The sequence below is a fragment of the Nannizzia gypsea genome, genomic scaffold (assembly GCF_000150975.2).
Source record: "Nannizzia gypsea CBS 118893 supercont1.7 genomic scaffold, whole genome shotgun sequence".
Taxonomy (NCBI): Eukaryota; Fungi; Ascomycota; class Eurotiomycetes; order Onygenales; family Arthrodermataceae; genus Nannizzia; species Nannizzia gypsea.
In genome coordinates this window covers 642,119-669,489 of record NW_003345195.1, presented here as the reverse complement: position 1 = coordinate 669,489, position 27,371 = coordinate 642,119, and the positions used below count along the sequence as shown (strand labels likewise).

The following is a 27,371-nucleotide window of genomic DNA, read 5'->3' as shown; positions in this document are numbered from 1 at the left end:
TCCGCCGTTTTTGAAACCTACAAAAAATATCCTTCTTCACCAGTACATACCTCAGAGTACTGTTGAGGTTTAAGAAAGGCTGTCTCTTTTATAAGGACTCACAGCTTTCGTCCCAAGATCAGAGCGCTGAGCCATTCAATCTTTACGACCGTATCCTCTGGAGACGGGGTGTCTCGTAGACTATCCTCCGCCTTGATAATGCTTTCCAACATTTGATCTGCAATATCTCCAGTTCCGCCCTCACTCCGTCGAACTTGGTTCGGATGATCGTCTTTCCAACGTTGATATGCGCTCCATGTACGAGTATACTCAGTCGCCTGGCGAAGCGTCATCTCAGCTTCCATGAATTTTGTCCCCTCGCCAGAATCAGGGCCATTAAGGCCTGGCTGGTATTCGATTCGCTGAACATCCGCCCATTCATGCGTCGGCGGCTGTATAGCACGTAGTTTCTCCCGCATGATCGAGCTGCCAGGCTGTATCCAGTAAGAGGCAAGGCTGTCTTTGTCCGAGCCGTAGCAGTAATTTTCCATTACCGCGTTGCCCTTGGGATAGTCCACAAGAAAATGATCTGAGTATCCCCAGAATGCAAGCGTGCCGCCGGGTTTCATCACCCGCTGTAACTCTGCGAAGAGAGGCTGGTAGCTGAACCAGTGGGCAGCCACTCCGGCCACAACCATGTCCACGCTGTTATCTTCGATGAACGGAAGAGACTCGGCAGCTGCTTGAACAAATTCAACATTCTGTTCCTGTGTTAGGTTCTTCGCCTGCTCTATCATGCCGGCCGATGGGTCGATGCCGTGGACTTTCTTAAATTTCGGGGCGAGGGCACGGGAAACCAGGCCATGGCCGCATCCAAGATCCACACACGTGTTGTATTCCCCCTGATGGTACGAAAATATCATGTCATACAGCTTCTGAGGGTATTCTGGGCGAAATGAGGCGTACGCCGTATATGAAAAGTTGTTGCTTCTATAGAGCTCAGTCGCATTAGTTTCATAACATCCGCACCAATCGGTCACCTTTTCCCCCAGGCAGTCTGGATATCGAAGAGTTTACTAACGCAAAAGTTGCCATTGCCTGCGATTTGACCCTTTTCTCTTGGTTGGTTACTTTGAATGTGTTGTTGTCAATCTGGAATAGTGGTGGGGTTTGAGAAGGAAGTAAGAAGTATGGGAGTGTTCATTCGAGTTTATATATGCAGCCACCAGATGGCGAGAAAGTAACCGAACTTTGCCGAGCAAGCACCACGGGCAAGACATTCACCATCTCGCACATCCTGGGGCGATTGATTAGTTATATTTAGAAACCTAGAGAGCTTGAAATCCACCTGAGATCCACTGTTGTAAGGAGTTATCCTTTCCGACTCTCATTTGTAGATTTGGCCGGTGAACGGCTCCCGTGAAGCTTAGCCATACAAGAGCCTCCATTAGCTGCAAGCTGCATGCCACGAGCTGTAAACATAAACATCATGCATGGACGATGTCTCGGCTAAGGGAGGCGTCCGTATTCGTCGAGATCTTCCTGCATGGAGCGATTGATTCTGCTGCCCTACCACCTGTCATGTTCGGTCTATCCCCCGCGTATAGACATGGCTATAAGCATGTGTCTATCGGGATAAGAACCTGATCCTCTGCCTCCATGACATAGTAGCCTAGACTAAGTCCGTCATGGGTGTTGACTTGTCGCCAGAATCTGCGCCAGGACTGTCTTGGGTGCGATTCCTCTGTTCTGATAACCTCCTCCGGCTGGGCCATAAGGACCCTGGTGTAGATGTATTTATCCAAAGCGACTTCTAGGCATTTCAGCTTGGTTGAATAATGGTGAACCAGCTGGTCGGTAGTATAGAAGATTGCCGCGCTTACAAGAGGATAGCCGCAAAGCCCAGGCTGGATCCAGCCAAATACTTCGTGGGCGTGCCTTTCTAAGAACCTGCCGCCTCTCCTGATGTGTAGGCGCAGGCAGCGTAGGTGGGGGAAGAAAGAACAGAGAAATGCAACCAGTGCAGCATGGTCTCCAACATCCATGGCGTCGCCGTCCGGGATGATTCTAGATGTTAGTTCAAGAGAGGTGATTCCTTTGATATAATGCCCTGGGATCAAATTGGGCAGCTTGAATATGAGACCATCGAAAAATTCATCGTTGATGATGAATGTATTTGTGTGATAGAGAACTGACATCGCCTCCGTATAGCTATTCGACATCGCATTAGACACAAATCAAGCATATACCGAGAGTGATAATAGTTAAATAAAGTAAAAATAAGAAGACAGCCTTACCACTGGCGCGACGTCAGGAGCCACTCCAGCACTCCGATGAAACAGCTTGAATGATCTCCATAATGGGCACGACAGGACGTATACTGCGGCAGAGCGCAGCGGTCGTTCCAGAAGGGGAGGTTTCTGTACCTATGGCAGACACAATGCCACCAGCGCCACTCTAAATTGTGGTCGTCCGTCCGTTTGATCGTGTCGAGGCGAGCATGAGCCTTCCCAGCAACGTAGGAATTGGAATAGTTCAGGCTGATGTGTATCGTCCTCGCTCCGAACATAGCAACATACACCATCCGCCGGATCTCCGGCGGCAAGCGCGTGAAGAAGAGGCTGTTCTCCGTCGCCCACTGCTCGTCCGGCGCGCTGGGCGCATATGCCAACGACAGCGGCCGCCGGTTAGAAGGGATAATCGGTATTATGGGCGTCCGCGGCCGCTGAAGACGAGGCCGGGGTGCAATTCGCGAAGGCCTCTCGCCGTGCTGGTCTGGAGGGCCGCCGCGGTGGGTTATCTTCTTTCGAATCCACTCGCTGAATTTCTGCATTCTTCTTTCCCTTTGACATGTACGACGTCACGGCTGCAGAGAGGCGTCAGTGAATAGCGTGGATAGACTGCCAGGCCGTCCATCGCAGGCCAGATCAGGGCCCTGCAGGCAAAGAAGGCTGGGAGATTATTTGAGCGCGCGATGACTTGCAGGGCCGCTAGGGGGTCAGCGATGCGACGAGTCCGATGTTGGTGCCCGCTGCCGCGCCGGTTCAGCAGCAGGGCCGGCGTTGAATCATCTGGCTATTATGCGAATTCATCAGTACTCTACTCCCTATATCATCATCAGCTCGTCTTAGCCGCTGGTCTCTGCTGTTGGTCAAATAGAATAGACAGATCAGTAAGTAAATAACCGCGTTGGCGACGGGCGAACCTTGCAGGCGGCAAAAGCAAATTGACTATAACCGTAACCACCGCGGGGTGAGAAGACTAACTGAGAACAACATCTCAATCGTCTTGTTTGATACGATATTGTATCTGCCTTCGAGACTGATAATATCCTTAGTTATGGAGGCCGCTGTCAAGCTGTTCTTCTCCTCTCCGCGCTTTGCTGTCGCCGGCGCCAGCACTGATACTAGCAAGTTCGGATACAAGAGTAATAGCTACCAACCCCTCTACCCCGGTGGATGATAGATACCTAGTAATAAGAATACTGATCTGACGGTTTTCTCTAGTTCTCGCATGGTATCATGAGCACTCGCTGGCCGTCACTCCGCTGAACCCGAGGGCGCCATCGATCTCGCTGCCGTCGAAGTCATACACCACAGTGGCATCCCCGTCTGACCTACCAATGCCCTCACAGACGTCTCTCTCAATCGTGACGCCGCCAAAGGTGACTATCCAGGTCCTGCGGGACGCAAAGTCAGTGGATGTGCCGGCCGTGTGGCTGCAGCCAGGGACCTATGACGATGAGGTACTTGAATATGCCCGCGAGAACTTCAAGGCTGCCATCGGGGGACCAGGAGGCCAGGGCAGCGAGGGCTGGTGTGTCCTCGTAGACGGCGAAGCTGGACTCGATGCTGCCGGAGTAGAGTGGACTTCCCAGAAGCTGTGAAGGGACAGCTGATGTTTGGCGGGATTGATGTACATGAAAAACCTGCTTTTTTTGGACATAACATACAGCTCAATGAATAAATATACTGGATAAGAAATGACTCGTTTGCTACGAGAATACGCAGTTTGTGATTCATGGTAGGGCGGTATAGATAGGTATTCTGATAGACGAACTCATTTTGGTTTGTATGCGTATGAAGCACTTCTCATCCTCCCTTGAGGGGGTAGGCATCAACTAAGTATCAAGACACTGAACAACTCGTTTACTTGCCCAAAAAAAGAAACGAAGAGCAAACTTGCTGAAACTGAGGGCTCATCTTGTATGTCCCTTCAAGGCGAAAAGAAACGAAAACACTGAGATAAAAGGACGAAGTGAGAGACATGGTATCATCAGGTCATTAAAGCGTGGCATTATCGGGATATAAAGATATCCGCTGAGAGACATGGTTCGTAAAGCGTTGAAGAGCGAGAAGTCACAGGCTAGAAACGCAGAGAAAGGAAAACAATAGAACAGAAAATCCAAAGAAAACGGTGTAAACATCAATAAAGGGGAAAGGGAAAGCGTAAATATGGGGCGGATTAATCCCATTCATCCAGGTCCATTTCGTCAACCTCGATCCGTGTCCCCAACGCCTGTCTCCCTTCTCTAATCATGGCCTTCAGTTGGTGATTCAGCCTGCGTATACTGGCATCTTCTTCACGCTCCTTACGTCTCAATTTGGCGGCATGTCTCTGTGTCTCTCGAGAGAGCGGGCTGTCGTCAGGGTTTGCCACAGTAGTGTGCTTCGGTGGTGTCTTGTAGATGGATGGAGTAGACGAAGAAGAGTAGATCTGCGGAGAGATGTTCGTGGAACGTGTTGGCGTAATAGGAGTCATGGGCCGTTTAGGCTGTAATCTAGCAACAGAGCGGCGAGCAGGCACATGGTGAACAACGCTGTTCCTGCGAGAATGCTTCCTAGAGTTGCAGGAAGATGGGCTGCTTTCCTGGGAATCCTCGTCTTCCTTGACCAGAACCCAGTTGTTGTGTATGGATTCACGGCGTGGCTTGTCGATCTGACAATGGTCGTCTACCGGGTAACGGCCGGGAACTGGTACATCATCCATCAAACGGCTTGACCGTCTCTTCTGTGATGGAGTAAGTCTGTCCCTTTTCTGGCTCGGTTGCACCGTTGCTGTGGAACTGTCCATATCGTACCCCCTGCCTCCGCCGGCGTGAAACCCTCGGAACGGAGCGGACAAGCAGAAATTCCACACTTTCCCAGCAACGCCTCCAACGAGGTTGAGGACTGCCTCACCCCAGCCTGGAGTACTCTTCACACTGACGCCGTCGTCCTGCGGAGCCGGAGAGTCCCGTTTCCTTTTTGTTCCTTCAACATTTGACGGCGTAACCGGTACGTCCGCCATTGTCCGACTAGGCTTTCGATATCTCGTGGGACGATAATCAAGTTCGGTTTCTTCATTATCGCCATCACGCTGTGACGAGAATCCCAATATCGACTCCCTGGCCGACGTCAGCAGCCCTGTATCCAGACCTCCCTCTGCCAGTAGATATTCGGTGTTGGCCAGAGGCACAGGGCTGGCGATCCGCGAGACAGGAGACGGGTGATCCCAGATAACCCGGTCGTCCAGGCCAACCATCCTCCCGTCGAGCCCGCCATATCCATAGCGAGCACGCTTGCAACTGCTCATGAGCGGCGATGAGAGGGTGCGACACAACGACAGCGAGGATGCCGCTGAGGCTGGCGGTGGTGAGTAGTAAAAGCGAGATCTTGCACCGGCCAAGTCCAGCTTCGGCGGAACCGGGCTGTCGAGGAAGAAATCGCTTGACATCGAAGTCTGCGTAAACGAGGACATGTACTTCGTATCTCTGGTTGATGAGGATGAGGATGACGGGCTGCAAGCAAGCGAGAGGAAAAGGCTTGTGCCTTGATATTGACAGTCACAAAAAAAAAATGAGGCTGGGATTTGTTTGGCTGGTGAAAAGTAGCGTTCACTCTTGGCGCGCTTCCAACCATTTTCTTTCCTTTTTTTTCTGGATAATCAGCTGGCTGTTTGCTTACTATCACATGGATAGCCGGAATACTACTGTAGGAATATATACAAGTGAGAATAAAGAGAGAAAGAGGAAGGAAGGAACAGATTGCCGTGATTAATTATGTCAGTTATGTTCCTGGTTAGTTAGTACCCATACAGGTTGGTGGGTGTGGCATTCTCCCGCAGCCGTTTGTTCTCCTTCTTCAGCAGATATCTCATCCACCAGGCGCAGAAGATGGAGAAGAGGGCAAAGCCGGCAGAGCAGCCAAAGCCGATGCCGTATCTGGGCGAGTCGGATTTGGGCCAGACATACGCTCCGTATATATACCCTATCTGTCCCCCAACATTCGTCATGGCAAGGACGACCTATATTCATGGTTAAACCGCGGTTCCCGGATAGAAGTGCTTGGTTCTGGTTCAAGAGGCTGAACTTACAGCTTGTTTCTCGCGAGTCTGAGATAGAGTTGACGAAGCCCAACCAATGATGACTGAGTTCACTGAATAAGCGCCGATGGGGAAGATGAAGCATGCAACATAGCGGCCTGCAGTGTTGAGAGTCGAAGCAGCAATCACAAACCCGACGATAGCAGTTGTAAGACCCACGGTGATATGCCAGGTACGCTCGTGGAAACGCCCGGATGTGTATCCAAAGAGTATACCCGCAGCTCCGGCGAAGAGGAAAGGAGGGCATGTCAATACCAAAGTGACGGTTGTACTGAAGCCAAGTGTCTTGACGACTCTGAGGTTTATGAGGGCCTGTGTTAGCTGTCCCTGAGACTATACCCAAGCTACAGAATATAAGAAACACTTACGTCGGAAAGAAACTATTAAATCCACAGGCAGACAGATGAAAGTTCTGCATCAGACAGAAAATCCATGTTCTCGGGTCCCTGACTGCTTGCTTGAGGCCTTCCATAGTCGATGCTTTCTCCGGTTCTCCCATCTTATCTCTCTGGATTCTCCCATGTGCGAGTTCACGCTCCGCGGGATCCAGCCAGCGAGTAGTCAAAGGTGTGTTCGGGAGGAGCCAGAAGCCAGCAATGGCAACAGCAGCTGAGACGGAGCCTTCAATGATAAAAAGCCTAAATAATATCAGTAAACACGCCCATACCAAAATATACATCTAGGGCGGCCATACCATCGCCATCCTGACAATCCCCTTGCTTGATCAAGGCCAGAGAAGACCCCTGCAGCAATCAATCCAGCGAACCCAGTTGCCAAAATCTGTGCAGCGTACAGCATGGCGATTCGAGCAGCAACTTCTCTTCTAGTATAGAAGATGGACAATATATACGTTGCTCCAGGGTAAAACTAAAGGGTTGGTGATCAGCAGTGTACAACACCATTCAGTCTGTCTGTGTACACTTACAGGAGCTTCTGTGACCCCAAGAAGGAAGCGGCATACCACCATCCCAGAGTATGACTGAACCAATGCCGTGCAAGCTATAGAGGTTAGAGTTATCCCCAACCATAGGCGGCAAACCACATACCCGAAACCGCTGACCAAACTACCATCCAGGCACTCATATATATACTCGGCGGCACTCTGGTGATAAGCATGTTACTCGGAATTTGCGTGAGAACATAGCCGACAAATAAAATGGAAATCGTAGTGTTAAACTGAGTGCCGTGCATGCCAAGTTCTTCCTCCAGGTTGTTCAGGCGGGCCTGTGCGAGAGTATTTCTATCGATATAGTTGAGGAAATACATGATAACCAACGTCGGCTACATCAATCATACGTCAGCTTTTGAGATAACCAGGTCCAGATCCATCATAGGACAATAACTAAAGGGCATACCATAATACGCCAGTCCAGCTTTCGAACAAGTCTGACTTCCTCAGGGGATAACTTGGTAACGGCACCGGCATAATCACGGTTTTCCGCAGCGACCTTTTCGTCCATTCCATCTTCAGTCTTGATCCTTTCGACCTTGTTATCCGCTTCGACAGGCGAAATGCCCGTCTTCTCTGATTTATCGTCAGAACTCATCTTTACTGGAGACGATTCCAGAGCATACAAAGCTCAGATAGCCACAAGCTGGAGTATGGGGACTCAGTAAATTTGCTCGACTGTCCTTGAGGATGGGGGATGAGGATCATCTTTTCAACTCCCAGCGGTGGGCTGATCAATTACCATGAGCATTCGCCTGAGGCGGCTGGTTAAACCGCTTCCTCGCTTCCCACACAGGGATGCTGGCAAAGGATATGCAGGTTACATCAGTACAACTGTTCCCTCCAGTGTCAGCCAGCCCTTTTCCTACTCGTCTGATTTTTACCTTTTGCACGGAAGGAGCCTGGATCGACAGCTTGCCATATCACGGGACTGGGATCTAGGTCAGTGCGGGGAAGCTTTAGCCAATGAAATCTAGTGAAATATGTGGAGTCGGTACTAGCAGTCACCTGATTGGTGAGCTAATCTCAACCCCTGCCCAAACACAAAAATAAGATGCAAAGCAAGCTCGCTAGTCACTTCATATATTGGAAAGCTAGAAGGAAGCGAGATCTCGACGTTTAAGGGCGACTTGTATAAGTGTGTTTAGCAGAGGATAGATTTAGGAGTTTGATGCATTTTGATACAATTTGAATATGGGAGGGTTGATATATCCAGGTACTTCAGACAAAGTAAACCGGTATGACTGCTGGTGCCGACAGTATAAGCTTAGATCTTCAAGAGCAGACAGGTAGGTAAATGCGGTTCTGGCACGGAGAATATATTATCTACTGCATATGTGCCACGTGGTAAAGATCCGATTTAGACGTTGACTAGAGAGAAAGCAACATTTATGGAGAAGCTAATAATGTGCCTGTTCAACGGTAGATGGATTTAACGCCTTTCAACACCCGGGGCTAAGCTCAATTGCCTATCTTGCTGTACTGTGTCCAGAGATTAAAGATATTGAGGCCTAGAAATGCCGGCTTATCTGAAACATGTATGCTGTATATCATGTTCAGTGATTCATAGGTGAGTTACTCCGTATAGGCCGATATAGGGTATAAGTGTCTGGGGAAGAATTTCCGAGAAGAAACTCCCGGTTTGGGCTTCAGGAAACTGTTGCCCTAACCAACTATTAGTATATCCAAGGCATATTTCTCACAGCTGGCATCTTCATGTTGAAGTTGATAGAAAGGACACTGACTACTACGTAGCTGTAGATGACAATGGCGAAACCAAGCTCCCCTTGTCAGGAGTGACGGTCCAGTTAAGATTATCATGAGCCTCCGCTCTGCTTGTTTTCTTTAGTCACTAAAACCTCCCGTTGCTTGTCCTTGTCCCGTTTTCTATTTTCTTTTTTTTTTTTTTCCTCGGTTTGTTGGCAGGGGCAAGAGTCTCGAGCACGTGATCGATATTTTTAGGGGCTCGCGTTCCTTCGAGCGACCCATCGGCTAGTTTCATTCCATCAATCTGCCCTGTTCAGCTTCACGGTTGATCCTCCTTGCAGTCAGCGGCAGTGCTGGAGACGATAATAACTGCAACCGTGGCTTGGTGAACGGTGCTGGGCGCGTTGACTGTGGCATTGACGCTGCGTTTGTTGACCCTTATCGGACCATCAAGGTAACTAACAAAACTATACGGCGGGGGTTATTGATAAGGCTTGGAAGTCGCAATTGAATGGTTCCTGGAGCTAACATTACACTGCAACTAGGTCGGCTACTTCGGATGGGGAGATAAAGAATATATATATACCATAGGCCCAATATGACGGCGGTTTCGACTCCGCTCAATCGCCAACCAAGCTGGATTCCGCTTCTCTGCGCCGTGGCAGCCCTTTCCCTCCCAATAACCATTCACTTTATACGCACGCGGAATGATACGATGAATACGGCCGCGCTTACAGTATCTCCGTCTCTTCCGTCTCTTCCGTTGTTTCTGGAGGCACAGAAATGGGCATCCACGGAACCAGGAAAGATCGCTATAATCGATAAAACCAAGAACCTGAGCTTTACCTATCGCCAATTGCTCAACGATGTATCCACATTAAAAAGGCGAATTTTGGCTCAGGTGAAGGTTCAGGATCTCGAAGAAAAAAGAATAGCGTTCCTTGTCCCGGCTGGATATGATTATGTCGTCTGCCAATGGGCGGTATGGGCGGCCGGCGGTGTTTGTGTGCCATTGTGTATGTTGCGACTTATCGACAACTATCAAACGCTCGTCATACTAATTGGGTGATACAGGCACATCTCATCCACCAAAGGAGCTCCTTTATACAATCTCGGATTCAGATCCGTCGTTAGTGGTGCTCCATAGCTCATTCCAACACCTAAAGCCAGCTTTGCTAGACAGGTCCTCCAAAGCCTGCTTCATGGAACTCTCGCCAATTACTGAAAGCAGAGACTGCGCCTCTATACCTAACCTTCATCCGGCATTTGCGCCGTCAAGAAGAGCTTTAATGATCTACACCTCTGGCACAACAGCAAACCCAAAGGGCTGCGTCACAACACATCAGACGATAACGTTTCAAGCAACATCCCTCATACAGGCCTGGAAATATTCCCCATCTGACCACCTAATTCATGTACTTCCTCTTCATCACATTCACGGCATCATCAATGGCCTTACAGCGACCCTACTCAGCGGCGGAACAGTCGAAATGTACCCCAAATTTGATCCTCAAGTTGTCTGGGATAGGTGGAGCAGCCCCGGTTCCTCGACCATGTTCATGGCTGTACCGACGGTTTATTCACGACTGGTTGACTATTTTGATGCTCATATTAGATCAACTGATTCTGAGGCAGCGGCTAGGTCTGGTGCCGGCGCATTGAGGTTAGTAGTCAGCGGTTCTGCAGCCCTGCCTACGCCAATTAAGACAAAATTTCTTGAAATCACTGGGCAAACCTTACTTGAACGGTACGGGATGACTGAAATAGGCATGGGACTCAGCTGTGGCCTAGACGTTTCACGACGTATTGAAGGGAGTGTTGGCTGGCCCCTCCCTGGCGTGCAAGTTCGTCTAACACACCGAGAAACTGGAAATCCAATTCCTGCCACTTCATGTGACGAAGACGGTATGATTGAAATCAAAGGTGATAATGTATTCCTTGAGTACTGGCGGCGACCAGAAGCGACGGCCTCGGAATTTACTAGCGATGGCTGGTTTAAAACGGGGGATGTGGCAAGACGAGATGCAGCAGGTGCGTACTACATCCAGGGAAGAGCCTCCGTGGATCTAATTAAAAGTGGTGGGTATAAAATATCTGCACTGGAAGTTGAACGGAAGATGCTCGCATTGGAAGAAATACAGGAGGTTGCCGTCGTGGGAATTGCTGATGAAGAATGGGGGCAACGTGTCGCTGCCGTCATTAAGCAGAGAGAAGGGGTGAGTGTTCCCCCTTAATCCCCTTTTCTTCCACTCTAGCAGCATATCATATAATGCATTACGTCAATTACTAACATAATATCAGACCACAAAACTAGAACTGCAAAACCTCCGCGCAAAACTGAAGTCTGAGATGGCAGCATATAAGATCCCAAGTGTCCTGAAACTGGTCGACAGCATCGAGAGGAACGCTATGGGTAAAGTAAATAAGAAGATGATTGTGAAAAAGTACTGGCCAGACCTTCAAGGGTGATTACAACTTCACTTATCTCTGGCTCAATTTTTGGAGGCATGTTTAATGCTATCTACCATCGCCTGGCGGTGGCAACATTATATACCTTGTAAATACTACCTACGTATGTGTCTATCATAGCTTCGTGCACAAGCAAGTTACTTAACCAATTACGCGAACGCTTAACTATATGATAAACCTCGTTTATTCTGAGCTTTTGATAATAATGCAGGAAAGTCTTCTATCTTGATAATATTCTACGTGGCTGTTGCTACTGGAGGTAGGGTGCTTATAGATATGCGTAAATACAGGCCATATTCGACTGTATATCAATGTTACTAAAGCACTCAGTTATTTGGTATAGAGATGTCCAATTGTGCTTTACCGGGGCTATGGGCCAGATTCTTACTCGATCCCAGAAACCCAAAAATAGGGAATACTGTCTACCTCTGACATAACGACTTTAGGCCAGTGAAGTCGTATTACATTCTGCCTAAAACAACAGACCTTGGCCTTTTACACCATCAAAAGGGCCCATTATTGCTTCACAGGCATCCAATCCAGCCCGACCAGTACCGAGCCCCGGAAGTTATTCTAGACGCTGGATGGACATATAGCGCAGATATCTAGAACCTTGGGTCACTGGTAGTTTTTACCAGGGAGGGAAAACCTAAACTAACCGATGCTTGATTAGATTTGGAATATGCTTGAATCTCGGGACCTCTTTAATTCGCCGCTTGATGAGGAGGGAAATTATCACTCTGAAGCTCATCTGGTAGAAATGATTGACGATTGCTCTACTCGGCCCACCTCCGAAAGAGCTAATCGATCGCGAGCGTGATGGGCCACCTGCTGCTCAGAGTGAGGCTGGAACGATGTGCAATACGGCTTCCGAATGGTATGGCGGGCCATTCTTTGACGAAAACGGTATGGCTGTTTTCCTACACATTCCTCACTGCTACCAAGTTTCAAACCGATATTATATCAGGGGAGTTCCTGCACAAAGGCACTATACCGTTCGAGGCACCTGAGGCATTGAAGTCGTAGGTGCTGCTTCGTAGTTTAAGGAAGTAAGAAGTATCAAAAACTTTAAATCCTTTTTAGGGCTCTATTACATAATCAGCTGACTAACTAGCGCTTCGGAGATAACGAACTTTAAGCGCGAAACTTGGATGAACCAAAGGCGCAACTCCGAAAAGAACCACAGGACGAGAAGAGAAGACCCAAAGTTAGCCGGGGGCCTTAATCTAGTCCGATATACATCTCTTCTTTTTGTTCGGTTGGTCATTGTTCATTTTTATATATATACTTCTTTCTTCCCCCCGCCCCTCGCCGCCACATCCCACTAGGTTGGATTGGGTATTCGCTCGTTCTCTGCTCGTTTGTCGTCGTCATCCAGGGAGCTTTTGCGCCGGAGATATAATCCGCCTAGAGATTTTTTTAGAGGGTAATCTCACTATTCTCGTTGCGCATGGCACCCACCCGGCTGGTCCGTACACTCAAGCTCAAGCTCAGTCTACGGCCCGCGTGCCAACCTACAACAGCATCGGCGGTTGTGCCTTGGAGATCGGAAAACTCCTTGTCTGTTGCCGCTGGTTCCCCGCTTGGTTCATGCCTCGGCACGTTCTCGGGACAGCAGCACTGCAGGAGAAATCTGACATATAGCCGCTGCATCACGCATTATAACCAGTCACAGCTGCAGTTGCTGGGTGCAGACAGAAGAACAAACATGGGCGACAGCAGGGACGCTTCTGCGAGACGGCTGCGGGCGCTAGCGGAACATATATCTCCTGCTGGCCAACAGAACCAGAGCCGATCATATAGCCAGGCGGTCACTGGCTGCTCGTCTGACATTGATTTTTCCGCGCTATCAAAGCTTCTGCCGCATGATGGGCCTGAAGGGGAAGCGGTATGGTATGTCGTCGTGGCCGCGGCGCTGATGGCGTTTCATCGAGAGGCGGCAGTGGGTGCGTTGTGGGAACATATCGTGTCTACACGGCCGACTTCTACAGAGGAGGAAAGAGCACTGATTGCACGACGGATAAGGGAGAGTTGTCTCAAGGCTAGCGTGCTGGTTGGATTTCCACGGGTAATAATGATGAAAAAAAAAACAAACACCCATCCCATCTTCCCTTCCAGCCAATCCCCGGACAGAAGTGACATTTATGTCCCATGCAATCTAACTGTCTTTGAAAAACCTAACGTATGCAAAATGGCTGAAATGGATCAATTTGATATATAGGGAATCAACGCCCTCTCGTCGCTGCACGGGTCTCTGGCCAGCCATACACCGTCGACCCACCGACTTCTGTCCGCGGACAGCTCGCTGCGCAGCCCGGTCGATGGGAAGACGAAGCTGGAGCGAGGGACCGCGTTCTTCACCCGCCTGTACGCCGGGCACACGAACAAGATACTGGACAACATGTCTCGCAGCTCGGGCGGGGACTTGAGCTACTATGCCCTCGCTAGTGTGTACGGGGAACTCATGGCCGAGACTCGGGTCGTTAATGCGATGGAGACGGTGCTGATGGAGTTCGTCTGCTGTCTGGCGGACGACGTCGCACCACAGGCCAAAGGGTGCGTCTTATCCTAAGTATCTACTTCTAGTTGCATGTTGCACGTACTAATCAAGGCAGACACTTCTTCGGCAGCCGGAACATGGGAGCATCTGGTGCACGGATCAAGGGAGCCGTGAGCATCGTCCAGGATCTGGCAAGGCAGGCAGGCCTGGATGTCCCCGGAACAGGAGAGGAATATGCCTTTCTGGCGAAGGCTGACTCGTGGTGAAGTGCGTACTCCATTTCCTTTCTCCGGGCAGTCCCTCGCCTACTGATGAATGTACATATGCCTGATAAACACGAGTGGATAAGAGAGCACTCCGTAATAATGCTTGGGTCAAATCAAATCTCTGGTGATGTCGCGTGCCTCAGCCTGAGATGAGCGAGGATGGCTGCATCCGTGAGACTCCACCGTCCCACCTGTTTATGTACGCAAGAGATAGTAGTGGATGTGCCTGTATCGACACTCTCTGCAGCCATCCCTACCGCCTGCCTATCGACCTGCAGCTTCTCCCTGTCCCTTGCCATGCATCCCTTGCTGTCTCCTGCTGTCTTGCTGTCTTTATGTCTTTGTCTTTCTGTCTCCGGCAACTCGACATGCGACTTCCTTCCCCATCCGCCCTAGCGCCTTGGCACAACAAGCATCTTAGTCATCCCGCCCTTGCCCATGCTCTTTCATCTTGGCATCACGTGACCCACGTGCGACCCTCCTCGACGCTCACTGGCCAGGACGCACCTCGAGCAACCAGCGACTTCCCAACTTTGTCCCTTCGCCATCGCCGGCAACTGTGGATGCGCCCACATTTTGCTCTCTCGCTGCGCAACCAGGGTTTGCCCTTGTCTGTTACTCTCTTACTCACTGACTTTGTAGCATGGATGGAGTAACTGTCGGGTGGCCACCCTTGGCCCAAAACAGTCGGCCCCGGGTAGCAGATTTTTCTCTTCCTCCTGTCAAGAAAATACACGTTTGGGAATCTCCGGCCGAGTTAAAAACGTCGACGGCTCCCTGACCTCCTCTCCTTTTCTTTCTTTTCCTTCTCCTCTCTCTTTGCTTCTTCTTCCGCGTCGTCTTCCTCTGTCCGCCTGCACAAGAGCCACGGGTTCCGCCTTGCCGCACCAGCCGCGAACCTGCACGTCCAAAGCGAACCCCGGCCGGCCTCGTCGCATCCTGACTCTGCCTTGTCGCCCCGGCTACCCGGCGACGACCACTCAGCGCTGTCTGCCTTCCCTCGTGCGCTCTGCCCTGCTCGCCCCTAGCCAGGGCTTATAAGAAAGAAGCGTCTGCCCAGACGGCAGCTCGACCTTGGCTCGCTTCTCTTCCTCGTCCTCCACCGCAACCACCTCTCACGGCCGCTGAAACAGCTCGACCAAGCTTCCACAAGCATTGGCAGGCATCAGACAAGCTTCTCCAAGACCTGCTCGTCCCTTGTTCTCTCCACCGTTAGACGCGATATCTATTATACCAATATCACTATTATTATCTCCGTTCTAGATGGCAGACTTCGGTCCCAGGGCCCCCCATGGGCCGGACATGACGGGCACCCACGACCCGCTCGTCGACATGCGGCTCCACGAGAAAGAGGCCTTTGACGCCTTTATCCGGCCAGACGACTCGTACACCCCGGAGGGCGTCTACTGGGCTGATCTGCCGCTCATGCAGAAGATCAAGTTCGTCACCTCGGTCGACATGGAGGAGTCCAAGAAGGAGGCCGCCTCCTTCTGGGAGATGTTCAAGAACGATCCCTTGGCGCCCGTTGGTTACTACTTCAAGAACATGGTCCTGCCCGGTGCTGGTCTCGGTTTGGAAGGGTGAGCATTGCAAAATTACTTTAGATGTTTTTTAAGATGAGATCATGCTCTAACAGGGTGGTAGATATGTGCTTTTTTCGATCGGAAACATCAAGCCTTTGTTCCAGAAAGCGTTCCCTGACTGCTGGAAACACCAAACCATCTGTGACCCGACTTGGCTTGCAGCTGTCGAATACCTCGAAATCTGCGGTATTATCGTTGGTCAGATACTGGTTGGTATCCTTGGTGATTGGTAAGTTCCACCGTTTTATTTAACCCCGGTTTGGCACCACTGCAAAAAGAAAAGAAAAAAACTAACAGTGACAAGGATTGGTCGTCGTTGGGGTTTGATTCAAGATGCAGTCATCATGTTGCTTGGTCTTATCATGCTTACGGCTGCTTGGGGTGTCACCCAGAACGGCTGGGTTATCTGCTACGTCTGGTCTCTCTTCTTCTACGGCATCGGTGTTGGTGGTGAATACCCCATGACCGCAACATCTGGAATGGAGAACGCAGTCGGATCTGGCAAAATTTCCACCAAAGAGGACCGTCTTCACCGTGGCCGCAAGGTTACATCCGCATTCTTGATGCAGGGATGGGGCCAGTTCTTCAACCAGGCCATTCTTATCCTTCTTCTGCTCATTTTCCACCACGGTAGCGGAAATCCTCCATACTCCGCCCTCGCTGCCCAGTGGACCTACCGTGTCTCCTTTGCCATCCCTGCAGTTGGAACCCTCTGGCTCGTCTACTACAGATACTACAAGATGCGCGCAGCAAGCAAACAGTTGGCAATCGTCAAGGCCAAGTCCCGCGTCACCGGTTACGACACAGAATCCCTGCGCCTCACATTCAAGCACTTTGGTTTCCGTCTACTTGCTACCGCTGGTACATGGTTCGCCAACGATGTCTTCTTCTACGGCAACAAGCTGTTCCAGTCTGAGTTCATCAGCGTTATCTCCCCCCACACCACTTCCGTCATGCCAGGATGGCTGTACAACTTGCTCAATGTTGGAGTCTCCCTCTGCGGTTACTACCTTGCCTCTTTCATGATCGACAACAAGCTCTATGGCCGCAAGTGGATGCAGATCGTTGGATTTATGATGGATTTCATCTTCTTCATCATCCCAGCCTTCAACTTCGAATACTATACCTCCGCAGCGCACATCAGAGAGTTCCAGGCCATGTACTTCCTCTCATCCTTCTTCAACCAATTCGGCCCTAACTCCGTCACCTTCCTCGTCGCTGCTGAGGTCTTCCCCACACCTATCCGAGCCACCGCCCACGGTTTCGCTGCTGCTATTGGAAAACTCGGCGCCCTTACCGCAGCTGTCATGTACAACTACATCAGCACCACCCAGAAGTTCCACGTTGTCCCCTGGTTCGGTCTCGCTGGTGTCATCCTCACCTACCTCTTCCTCCCGGATACCACCGGCCTCGATCTCAAGGAACAGGAACGACGATGGTTCTACATCCGCCAGGGCAGAGAATCTGAATACCATGGTCCCGCCGTCCACCCCAAGCATCTCTCTGTTTACGAGCGATGGACCGGTGTAGGAAAGTACTACGACCCCGAAGCCGATTACAAGCAGAAAGTCGCTGAGATGCGACATGAATGGACCGCAGCTCAAGCTCGCAAGAACGACGAGAAGAGCGGCTTTGATCTCGACGACCATCACGACTACGAGCCAGTCCATGATGACGTACACAAGTACTTCGAGCGCACAAGTCCGATGATCCTAGGACGGGAAAAGAACGTTCCAATGGCTGACCAACTTCCTCCAGCTCACAGCAGCAGTAGTGAGGATGGGGTTGAGCAACATCCTCATCAGGAATAAATGAAGAAAGCAAGCAACCAGAAGAAAAAGCCACGCATACCTCTTACGTATACCGTCTGAGGATCCGAGGATAGATATACCATTACCCCCCGTTTCTTTTCACATCTATTTTATTTAATTCGTCATCGTCGATGTTACCCATGTCTTGTCATATTTCTTGGCTTTACCTTTCACATCACTCAAGATACCTCTCCCAAATGCACTTTTTCATAATTTCACCTGCCCTTTCTCGCGTTCAGCTATGTCTATGCCATCGTTTAAGGAGCGATCTAATTCTGTATATACTCTTAGCACCATAACATCTTGGTTCTGCTATTTGCATCTTTTGCGTGGGGTATCAAACAAAGTTTAAATTAAGCTTATCCTTATCGAAGCTTATATAATTTATATTCTAGACTTATAGACAGACTCATTTGAAGCTTGTTTCATTGGCTGGGTTTTGACTCTTAGCGTGGATTCGTCGCCTTCTGCGATCCGATTGGCTAGATGCCACATTAGATAATAGCGCCAATGATTTCATCTGAGAACACGACACTCTTGTTAACATCATGTTGGCAATATGCAAGCTATGTACAGAGGTATTTCCATCCAAGTGGGAAGCTTGCCTACCCCTTGCTGTTCCCTGTGATACCCACTATCCACCTAACGTTTTTCCAGCCTTATATCTAAGGGCGAATTTCCGCCCGCTCAACCTTGCTACTAACCGCCACTCAATATACGGAGTGAATAAAACAAATGAGACCTACCGTCGTCTCCCCAGTCACTATGCTCGCCATAGTCACCAAGGCGGCCCAGTGAATCTGAACATTATAGAAGCTCAACGCAACACTGCAGAATTTTTATCTTTTTACAATATCTTCTCCCTAAGTTGACCAGTCACCAGCATGGCGATTACTCCAGCCTTTTTTGCCCTGGAGCAATTTTCAAACCTGCTGAGCCAAGAGAATGAACCCGCACCAGTGGTCAGCAGGTCAGAGCTATCTTGACACCCGAATACAGCCTTTCCGTCAGAGTTAGGTGTTTATCACATACTATACCGACATTCGCTGAGTATTCGAAGATGATGCATGATTCATATTTTGAGAGACTGCTTCCCGAACTGCATCCTCGTGCAGACGCGAAAAAGGAAAAGCCCCGAATGAATATGCATGTCTTCCAGATACTCGGAGTCATATGCATTGACCCGAAGTTATATATTCTTAGCTACTAGCTACGTTATACACTCACTAGTAAAGTACGCCGCTGGTAATAGCAGTTCGGGGATATGGGCGCTTCGTTTTATTACATGAACTCCACACGGGAGACTTGTGCGGTTCCACCAGCTTCACGGGCCGAGATGGCGCTATACGTAGCGCGTTCATCTCCAAAATTATGCTATCTTGTTAAGTCTTGTCCGCCAAGAAAGGCAAGAAATGCATGGTTTTTCTAAAGAGCCCGATGACCCTTTGGGCGACGCTCGTTCTACTAGATCTGCTCGAATACAAAGTCCTCATAATCCACGCTTTCGTGAGACTGACAACGGCATCAAGGGGCGTCTTCATGCCGACATGGACCGCTTGAAGTAGGAGAGGGTTAACGACTGGATAACTCAATGTATCAACCAGCTACAAACCATATAATGCGTGCCACTAAGCAACTTAGAAGACTGTCGGGTTTGCAAATAATCCAAAAAAATATTCAATGACGCTCGGTCCCGGAAGTTTGACTTCTCAGGTTTACATTGACGATATTATCACGGATGAAGCACATCTTATTCTACCAGGAGCCAGGAATAAGGTCAAGGGGTAAAAGGTCAAGACAAACAGATCAGTGTTAGCCGGTTATCTCAGGCTCACCTCCACGGACCAGCTTGATACCCTTATTGAACGACCCAACGTGAAGCCCCCCTAGCTAATGTGGTGGCGGCTAATACAACCTGTCATTATGGGACCAATCGCCGAGGTCTTGCTCAATACTATAAGTCATGCGACGCTGCTGGCCAATGACCTAACTACTAATATTGTCACAATCTATGTAGTGGTCAATCTTGCTGCAATTCATACCCGCCGAGTAACCATTCAAGAGAAAGACATGAAATTTATACAGCGAATTCGCGAACATATGATCGGACACGCGCCAGGGCCAATGATTTCCAAATGGGTAGAAAACGACCGTGAGATGGTGAAGAAGTTTAGATAGTGACAAAGCGGCCACGGCCCTTCATCGGGCGTGGCATATACTCAAGATCATCGGAGCGGCCCCTGCAACGACGTCGATATAAACTCGTTTGAAAACCTCAACTACTCTCATCTAACCTAACTAAACGAGCGATGAACAAACTTATCTGGACGGCGGATAAGGTCTAATGCATATCTAGTGGTTAAATGCACATGCAGAATTGACGCCGCGGATGCGTTGAAATGGGAATCCGGCCATATGAAAAAGATGCACGGCCGGGTAATTGCAAGTGGCGTGACCGTGCCTCCCACTGCTCCGTCCGGGACGGCCAACAGGGACAAGAGAGCGTCATTGTACTGGATGATGACGATGAGGATATCCCGGTCGTTGACCTGACGAGCGATGGCGGCCAGATTATCGATTTGACGGAAGAGAATGGCTCCTCCGCCAGTACAGCCATTGTGCTGTACTAGACATTCAGGTACGTACATGTTTCATTGGATTTTTTTTTGGCTTGGTGACTGCGTTCCATCTTGATTTGAGGCTTTTGCCTCCTGCACCCATTCCCAGCTGTAAGGGCCATGTGTACAGCGCCCTGGGCATGGCAGGCGTACGGCTACCAATACTATCTAAGTTATCTGTAGCGGAGGTTATAACCAACCTTAACCGCGACCTTCTATACCTGGTTTTAACTCTATAATAAATCCTCTTCTTATACAACAGACACCTGTCCAGACAAACTGACTACTTCAGATCTACCTTATATTGCCGGCCGTATTCGCAGACGTCACAATTTCAAAGGTGGACACATACATTTTTCCTAAGACGATGTGAAATATATGAACGGGGGAAGCGGCTCATTATATCATTCCTTCTACAATTTGTCTTTGATACCCTACTATTTTTTAGTTCTTTGATTACCTAACATATCAGCTCCTTTCGCGGCCCAAAGAGGCAATATTGACAATATTTTGATCAAGGACAATTTGCCATCCTTCAGCGCATTTCAATGCAAACTTCTTGATGGCAAATATTTCCCATCCAATTGAGCTAGCTCATTGGCGCTTTTACTGATATAGCTCTTCGTGTCGGGCCATCCCACTAATCACAGCCATTTCCTGCTTTCTATTCCCTTCCATCATATAGCAGTCATAGTATTGCGTCATGGCGTGGTGCTGCTGTGTCATTTCCCGTCTCATGGTTAAATCATAATACCAGATGAAGGATTATTCCCTTCATCTTCCACTTGCCCCTCTTCGTCACCCCTATCGTTCATCCTTTAACACAAGAAAGGTAGTCTGATACCCAAAACACATTCATATATATCAATTGATTCTTCTAAGACCGTTACAATGAAGATAAATGCATTCTCGAGGCTTCTATCCCTCTTTTTCCTCCCTCTGGTTATTTCGCAATCCACTTCGGTGGAAAGTACGCAGCAGAGTTCCAGCAGCCGTCCCGCGAGTTCCAGCTCCAAGCCTAGCTCCAGTCCTTCCAATGGAGGCGGAGGAGGCGCCAGTGAAAGCGAAACTGGCAGCATTGGCAGCATTGGAGGCCCATCGCTCACCTATGCGAGTGACATCGTGGTCCCCGCTACTCCGCCAGTGCATAGCGCTTCCTTCGAAAGCCATGGACCCTTTAGTGGCTCTGCAAGTGTTACCGGAGCCCTTACGGCTTCTACCGTTCTTGGAACTGCACTTTCTGGTCAGCCTGCGCCAACAAGCGCGACGAGCTATCCATCTGATGGTGAAATGCATGGTGCACAGCCTGCGCCATACTTTCCTGCTGGTGGGTTAGGGACTAACGGGACCGCACCGGTTTATAACGTGCGAAGCGATTACGACTATCAATCAATTGTACGTTTCCTTTGTCTTGTTCAGCGGTGAATTATGCAAGGCTGACGCCCTATCTAGGCCCTAGCTCTGCACTTGGAATGGATGATATACGATCTCTTCCAAACCGGCGCTTCCCAGTTCAAACTTAAGGACTTCCAAGCCATGGGTCTGACCCAGTCGGATTACAATTCAATTTCTCTCATGGCAAATCAATCTCAAGGCCATGTCACGCTCCTCAGTAATATTCTCGGTGAATCGGCTCCTGGACCATGCATTCATAACTTCCCCTTCAAAACGGCCTACGAGTTCCTTGACTTCAGTCAAAAGGTAGTTGCCGTCGCGGAGTCTACAGTGTACAACTTCCTCCCACACCTAGACTCTCGTGAAACTGCAATGTTAGTCCTTCAGCTTGTTGCGACTACTGCACGCCAACACATGATATTCCGCCAGTTCGAGGCCTTGCAGCCCATGCCTGTATGGTTCGAGGCCGGCATTCCTCAGTCATGGGGATGGAGCTTATTAGCGCCGTTTATCAGCTCATGCCCCGATGATGCGAGGCTTGTATGGAGAAACTTTCCTGCTATGCAAATTATTGATGGGCCAAACGCAGCTAGAACGGATGGATCAGGCAAAAATGAAACTATGGGAGGTGGACTCGGAGTAGTAAACTCTACTACTAACTTATCAGACAAGTCGTGCTTGAGCTTTCCGTCTAGTAGTGATACTAGCTCTAGCGGGACTGAAAAGGTTCCTTGTGGCCGCTATGACCGTAGGGACGAGAATATTGCCACTAACACCACCGGCGGCGGCGGAAGCGCCAAATCTACCTCTAGTGGTGGAGCTAAGCCATCCGGGACCGGTGGAAGTGCAAGCGGAGGTGGCAGCAGTGGTGGCCTTAACATAGATTGCAAGCCTGGGATCACATCCAACTGGACTAGACCCCTCAGTGAGCCAGGCCGCAAGATACTCCTTCAATGGGAATCAGCCGGCCGGCCCGTCGGTCCGAATAATAGCTACATCACCAACACCCAGGCAAAGGGGCCTGCATTTGTGGCCTGGATCACTCAGTTGAACGTCACGTATACTCCGCTGGAGGTGACGAAAAATGGTGATAATGGTGGTAAAGGGGGTGGTTCTGGCATCAGCAATACCACAAGTTCCTCGGGTGGACCCCAGCCTACCGGAAGTACCGGCAGTAGTTCGTCAACCGGTACAAACACAATGGCCACGGCGAAGCCTACCAGTAACGGTGGCTCTTCTAACAACAGCACTGGCTCGCCAGGCGGTGATGGAGGAGGTTCTTCAAATGGCATCAACTCCGCTGGCAATATGTTCACTGGTATGACTGTGCAGCCAGACTTTGCAACTTTTGCAGGAGATCCAGCAGTGAATGGAACAGTTTTCATTGCAATTACGGATGAGGATTTGTTCTTGACCCCTTTCAACTTGAGTCTTATCGATTCACATGTTGTTGCTGGTCCAGCCATTTACCAAGCTGGTTAAATTTCATGGACACGTAGTTGCACTTCAATCGTCAAAACGGCGTTGGTGGGTTTAACCAGGCAGTATGGTGTTGGCCTTGCTCACGTTTTATACCCTTATATCTTGGAATGTTGTGATATATTCAAGTAAAAATTGTGTATCGGAGGAAATTAACCTAATTTATATAAGTGTTTATAAGTTTGACTCTCTTTCCCGGCCTTCGAATATTCATCCCTTCATGGGCTTGGGCTTGCGCACCATAATTGTGAGCCTTGCCCAATCACCCTTGCCTCCCTCCCCTAGGCCTCTACCCGTATACTTGCTAGCATCAAAATGTAGCTTCGCCGACTGTTTCTCAGTTGTAGGAATAGCCTCGAACCCACGTCGTTCATAGACAGGGTATCCCCGCAGCGATGCCTCCAGGTACGCCTCTGCACCATGTTTATCGGCCAAACCACAGCCCCAGTTCACCAGCAAGGTGCCAGCACCCCGTCGTTCATGTGCAGGGTCAGTAGCCAGTAATGTAAGAACTAGGGACATGTTAGATGTATGGCCGGTAGACATTGCACGACGAGGAACACATACCACAATTCTCCTTCCCTTCTTCGCCAAAATACAGCTTTCGATTGTCGAACAGCTTACCCATGCAGTATCTATACCCCTCAACATTTGCTCCCTCGGGGACAAACATATCCTCGCCTGTCTTCATTTGCTCTCTCCATCTCTCCAGCGACTCGGGACCGCCAACATAGACATTCCACTTTGCAAAGGCCAGTATCTCACCGGTCTCATCGTCAACACATTTAATGAGGTGGAATCCCGGGTCACTTTTCATGAGGTATATGAACCGCTTTGTCTGAAGTTCTCGTCGTATTGGCTCAGGATATTTTTTATCATGGTCCTGGAAACCGTCCGGGTTGCTGATTTCGCCGCAAGCACGGAAAAAGCCACTCATCCGGAGTGCAGCCGATTGAATGTCAAGGATTCGAGAAATGTCCTCGGCAGTTGCGGGGTGGACGGAGAGAGGCATGGTCAAGGTATCTTGCTGCGGTTCCTCTGTGTTCTTCGTGTTGCTAGCTCACAGGTATAAGGCAGCTAAGTTTTTATATAAGAACATGATAGATGACTCTAGGTTGGGCTTCTTTTATATGGAGAGCGCTCGGTATAATTGACGGAATGAGGTCATCTTATGATTCATCGGTATTTGATGCCGAGATGCAAAGGCAATACGAGATCCACCGGCTAACTTAGGTAACTGCAGCAACTAGTCTACACAAGTCGGCTCAATCGGGCCAGAAAGAGAGGACTCTACTGATGAGGGTTCACCAGAACAAACCACTTTGCTCTTCTATTTTGCCGGTCTTTGGGTTAGGGGTTGGCCAAAATGCAGATAGGTATGCGGTATTGCGAATGCGGTATTCGAGAGGCTGCGTATACCAATTGCTGCCCAGTTGACTCATCGGAATTGCTGGGATCAGGCATTCCGAGGCCGTTGTTCTCACTCCAGCCATAGCGGCCATTGGGCCTCGGAGTGAAGTTCAAATCAGGGGCTGGTTTGCGATTGAGAGCTTTTTAGAAGACAGGCATTCGACTTCTGCAGAGGAATTGGAGATGACGCTTTTCATCGTTGGCGTTTCCTTCTGAATCGGAACCGAAGGCCATCGTCACTCTCCTCATCGTCCCTTGACCTCTTCTGGGGCTTTGAGCGTGCCACGGGGGCTGCAGGTTGGGGAACCTCTTGAGAAGTGGCGGTTGATTCTACGTTGTTCGATAAAGACGGACTCCTCTGGCGCTCAGGAGGTGTAGAGCTTGCCGCCCAATAATCGTCTCCAATTCCAAAGTCTTTCTTCTTAGCTTCCTCCAGTGGAACAATAATTGCTCGTCGACGGTGAACCGCATCAGGGTTGCCTTTCCTTCGGAATTTCTTGAAGTTCTGGCGGCCATTCCACCTCTCATCCCATCGGCTCTCGTCAGTAGGAGTGTTGCGATGCGACTGCCTGGGTTTGACTTCCATTTCCTCCACAGAGATGAGTTTCTGAATCTGTACAAGGTCCATACCCTCAACTATTGCCTGGAACGAAATCGCATCCTCTTGTCGACGAGCTGTAGCAGCTTCATCCACTTCCTCACGCCGCTGACGGGCAGCTTCTTTCAGGTCGAGCTTCGGCTTTTTAACCCTTTGCGGTGGAGGTGCTGCCTGTTTTGTCTCCAGCGGTCTTTTGATTCCTCGTTGCTTCATGGCAGCAGTTCCTGGTAATAAGTCCATTACCGTGTCATCCCCCTCCCCTTCAGATGTAACATTAGAAGGGGCCCTTTCATGTAACGAGTCTGGAACAACATCCTGGCCAAACGTAAGTATGTCGCCAACAAGTTTACTAGAAGCAAAACTTACCGGTGCATCTCTTTCTCCTTCCCCTTCTTCGAGTTGGTAAACGGGTATTGAATCCATATCGAAGCCATCATCAAAATCCTTGAACTTTGGGACGTAGGCCTTCGACTTATTTCGTTTAAGCGTTCGAGCGTCCTTTTGGCTATCCTCAACAAGGACATTAGAGCTTGGACCAGATGACACCACTTGACTTTGATCCGGATCTGTATTTGGAACCGTGGCAGGAGGGGTAGATTGTTGGTCGGACGGCTTCTCACATCTCCGATATAGCTGTGATGCATTATTCCTTAGAATTGCGTCTAAGAAATCACTGGCTTCCACAGCTTGTTGCCCTGTCAACTGGGCCACTTTATTCTCAAGTGCAAGGGACCAATCTTCATGGCCCTTTTTGGAGAACTGCATGAACATTACACCTCCGGTACCATCTTGCTCGCAGGCGAGCCCCTTAACACCCGCAGCTTTATTTAAGAAATTCACAACATCCTCAGCCTTTGTCGTTCCCGGTTCGACATCATAGAGCAATGCTTTTCCATGCCCATTCGATATGGGGCCCTGCAAGTCTTCAAACCGCTTCTTGTCACAAAATACAAAGGTATAGCCCTCAAAGACGTTAATTCGATCGGGATTTGGTGCGTATGCGCTATCAGGTAGTTCAATACGCTCAGTACCGCGGGGAGGGAGGTCTTCAGTAGGGTCGGGCCATGCACTATCAAAATCCTCCTCCAGTGGAGAAAGGGATTCCTCACGTTCTACATCTTTCGGGGATGCAGCATATCTTATACGCTCGATAAACGAGTCTTGTACTAGATAGCGTCCGTTAATGAGAGCTTGGAGACCCTTGGCAGTGTTCCGTTTGCTTTGAACGACATGGGTCGTCTTCCCAAAGACGTATGGAATAACCGTCTTAATATCTAGTTCCTCCAGCTGCGATCGAGCATGCGCAAGCGGATCTTTCGCCTTTAGCTGCTTTGTTGGAAACGAAAAACTCAAGACAATGGGACACCACTTTACTCTGCAGTCCAGTTAGAAGTGGTTTCTTTAACCATTTCGATGACTGAGGCCACCACATACCGGAGAACGGATGGATACCGCCCAAGAGATAGTTTATACTCATCCCTGCTGCCGAGTTCTTTGCTCTCTCCAGTTATAAGTGTTCCATCGAGAGTGGTTCCCCATCTAGAGCCTGGGTCGCTGATAATCAGTTTCGACTTTGTATGTATATGTGACTGAAACCGAAACGGAAGTTAGCTTTGAGCAGGAGTATTGTTTGTCGACTCCAAAACAAACCCCGTCTCCCGGTTTCACTTTTCCGACTTCAATTATAAGGTGCTTCCGTGATATCGTCCGATTGTCGATTGTATGTGTGACTAGCATGAACATAGTATGTTAGCACAGCAGAGATGGAATGAGGTTTAGAAATAAAAAGAACTTACTACCATCCTGTTGAACTCGTCCAAATAAGTATTTTTTACCCGGTTTCAGCCATATCCGTTTTCCTATTAGTAGCCATCATAGGTCAGCCTCGTTGCAGGTATGAAGTTCGAAGAACCATCTCAAGTGGCGGCAATCGAACCTTGTAAGAAATCTCCGTCAGAGGACAGTATCCACATGGCTTTTGTCCTGTGGAAGGCGAGTGAAAATCATCGATATATAATCCTATCGAGAAGATCTCGAAGCAAATCTCAACGGCCAAACGGCTTCTTATCTACCAATTTCCAGCTTCTGCATTTCGATCTATCAGAAAACGCGTGACGAACGCGATATCACGTGCTAATTAAGGATTAAAGTTGTTCCATTAGTTATATAAGCCGAAATTGATTAATAACCATTCGGGACCTGAGGCTGAACTTTAAAAAGAGACATCTCTCCGTTCCTCCGTCA

At 49.4% G+C, this 27,371-nt stretch overlaps 13 protein-coding genes across 13 annotated transcripts; 6 read left to right on the top strand and 7 right to left on the bottom strand.

The window, feature by feature from the left end:
- Nucleotides 1-98: 98 nt before the first annotated feature.
- MGYG_07544 (Crg1p) lies at nt 99-1,074 on the bottom strand (the record flags this gene model as incomplete). The annotated part of the gene is made up of 2 exons (XM_003170254.1): nt 99-969; nt 1,061-1,074. 2 exons carry the CDS (start codon nt 1,072-1,074, stop codon nt 99-101), a joined length of 885 nt encoding a protein of 294 aa, XP_003170302.1.
- Nucleotides 1,075-1,592: 518 nt separating this feature from the next.
- MGYG_07543 (hypothetical protein) lies at nt 1,593-2,812 on the bottom strand (the record flags this gene model as incomplete). The annotated part of the gene is made up of 2 exons (XM_003170253.1): nt 1,593-2,190; nt 2,277-2,812. The coding sequence occupies 2 exons, from the start codon at nt 2,810-2,812 to the stop codon at nt 1,593-1,595; spliced, it is 1,134 nt and encodes a 377-aa protein (XP_003170301.1).
- Nucleotides 2,813-3,318: 506 nt separating this feature from the next.
- MGYG_07542 (hypothetical protein) lies at nt 3,319-3,865 on the top strand (the record flags this gene model as incomplete). The annotated part of the gene is made up of 2 exons (XM_003170252.1): nt 3,319-3,406; nt 3,486-3,865. The coding sequence occupies 2 exons, from the start codon at nt 3,319-3,321 to the stop codon at nt 3,863-3,865; spliced, it is 468 nt and encodes a 155-aa protein (XP_003170300.1).
- Nucleotides 3,866-4,443: 578 nt separating this feature from the next.
- Nucleotides 4,444-5,694, bottom strand: MGYG_07541 (hypothetical protein; the record flags this gene model as incomplete). The annotated part of the gene is made up of 1 exon (XM_003170251.1): nt 4,444-5,694. One exon carries the CDS (start codon nt 5,692-5,694, stop codon nt 4,444-4,446), a length of 1,251 nt encoding a protein of 416 aa, XP_003170299.1.
- A 348-nt stretch (nt 5,695-6,042) lies between these two features.
- MGYG_07540 (hypothetical protein) lies at nt 6,043-7,889 on the bottom strand (the record flags this gene model as incomplete). Its single annotated transcript, XM_003170250.1, has 7 exons — nt 6,043-6,264; nt 6,334-6,637; nt 6,711-6,980; nt 7,037-7,209; nt 7,268-7,341; nt 7,389-7,623; nt 7,698-7,889. The coding sequence occupies 7 exons, from the start codon at nt 7,887-7,889 to the stop codon at nt 6,043-6,045; spliced, it is 1,470 nt and encodes a 489-aa protein (XP_003170298.1).
- A 1,707-nt stretch (nt 7,890-9,596) lies between these two features.
- On the top strand, nt 9,597-11,467 carry MGYG_07539 (long-chain-fatty-acid-CoA ligase; the record flags this gene model as incomplete). Its single annotated transcript, XM_003170249.1, has 3 exons — nt 9,597-10,014; nt 10,073-11,214; nt 11,300-11,467. The coding sequence occupies 3 exons, from the start codon at nt 9,597-9,599 to the stop codon at nt 11,465-11,467; spliced, it is 1,728 nt and encodes a 575-aa protein (XP_003170297.1).
- A 418-nt stretch (nt 11,468-11,885) lies between these two features.
- Nucleotides 11,886-12,622, top strand: MGYG_07538 (hypothetical protein; the record flags this gene model as incomplete). Its single annotated transcript, XM_003170248.1, has 4 exons — nt 11,886-12,062; nt 12,141-12,221; nt 12,266-12,489; nt 12,607-12,622. Exons 3-4 carry the CDS (start codon nt 12,287-12,289, stop codon nt 12,620-12,622), a joined length of 219 nt encoding a protein of 72 aa, XP_003170296.1. The 5' UTR covers nt 11,886-12,062; nt 12,141-12,221; nt 12,266-12,286.
- A 295-nt stretch (nt 12,623-12,917) lies between these two features.
- Nucleotides 12,918-14,233, top strand: MGYG_07537 (hypothetical protein; the record flags this gene model as incomplete). Its single annotated transcript, XM_003170247.1, has 3 exons — nt 12,918-13,535; nt 13,689-14,023; nt 14,083-14,233. The coding sequence occupies 3 exons, from the start codon at nt 12,918-12,920 to the stop codon at nt 14,231-14,233; spliced, it is 1,104 nt and encodes a 367-aa protein (XP_003170295.1).
- A 1,263-nt stretch (nt 14,234-15,496) lies between these two features.
- On the top strand, nt 15,497-17,627 carry MGYG_07536 (hypothetical protein; the record flags this gene model as incomplete). The annotated part of the gene is made up of 3 exons (XM_003170246.1): nt 15,497-15,813; nt 15,878-16,045; nt 16,121-17,627. 3 exons carry the CDS (start codon nt 15,497-15,499, stop codon nt 17,625-17,627), a joined length of 1,992 nt encoding a protein of 663 aa, XP_003170294.1.
- A 2,294-nt stretch (nt 17,628-19,921) lies between these two features.
- Nucleotides 19,922-20,387, bottom strand: MGYG_09160 (hypothetical protein; the record flags this gene model as incomplete). Its single annotated transcript, XM_003170245.1, has 2 exons — nt 19,922-20,248; nt 20,274-20,387. The coding sequence occupies 2 exons, from the start codon at nt 20,385-20,387 to the stop codon at nt 19,922-19,924; spliced, it is 441 nt and encodes a 146-aa protein (XP_003170293.1).
- A 749-nt stretch (nt 20,388-21,136) lies between these two features.
- On the top strand, nt 21,137-23,122 carry MGYG_07535 (hypothetical protein; the record flags this gene model as incomplete). Its single annotated transcript, XM_003170244.1, has 2 exons — nt 21,137-21,640; nt 21,698-23,122. 2 exons carry the CDS (start codon nt 21,137-21,139, stop codon nt 23,120-23,122), a joined length of 1,929 nt encoding a protein of 642 aa, XP_003170292.1.
- A 207-nt stretch (nt 23,123-23,329) lies between these two features.
- MGYG_07534 (hypothetical protein) lies at nt 23,330-24,131 on the bottom strand (the record flags this gene model as incomplete). The annotated part of the gene is made up of 2 exons (XM_003170243.1): nt 23,330-23,631; nt 23,687-24,131. 2 exons carry the CDS (start codon nt 24,129-24,131, stop codon nt 23,330-23,332), a joined length of 747 nt encoding a protein of 248 aa, XP_003170291.1.
- A 591-nt stretch (nt 24,132-24,722) lies between these two features.
- MGYG_07533 (DNA damage response protein RcaA) lies at nt 24,723-27,100 on the bottom strand (the record flags this gene model as incomplete). Its single annotated transcript, XM_003170242.1, has 6 exons — nt 24,723-25,442; nt 25,494-26,502; nt 26,562-26,716; nt 26,778-26,857; nt 26,924-26,986; nt 27,064-27,100. The coding sequence occupies 6 exons, from the start codon at nt 27,098-27,100 to the stop codon at nt 24,723-24,725; spliced, it is 2,064 nt and encodes a 687-aa protein (XP_003170290.1).
- Between the last annotated feature and the right edge of the window lie 271 nt (nt 27,101-27,371).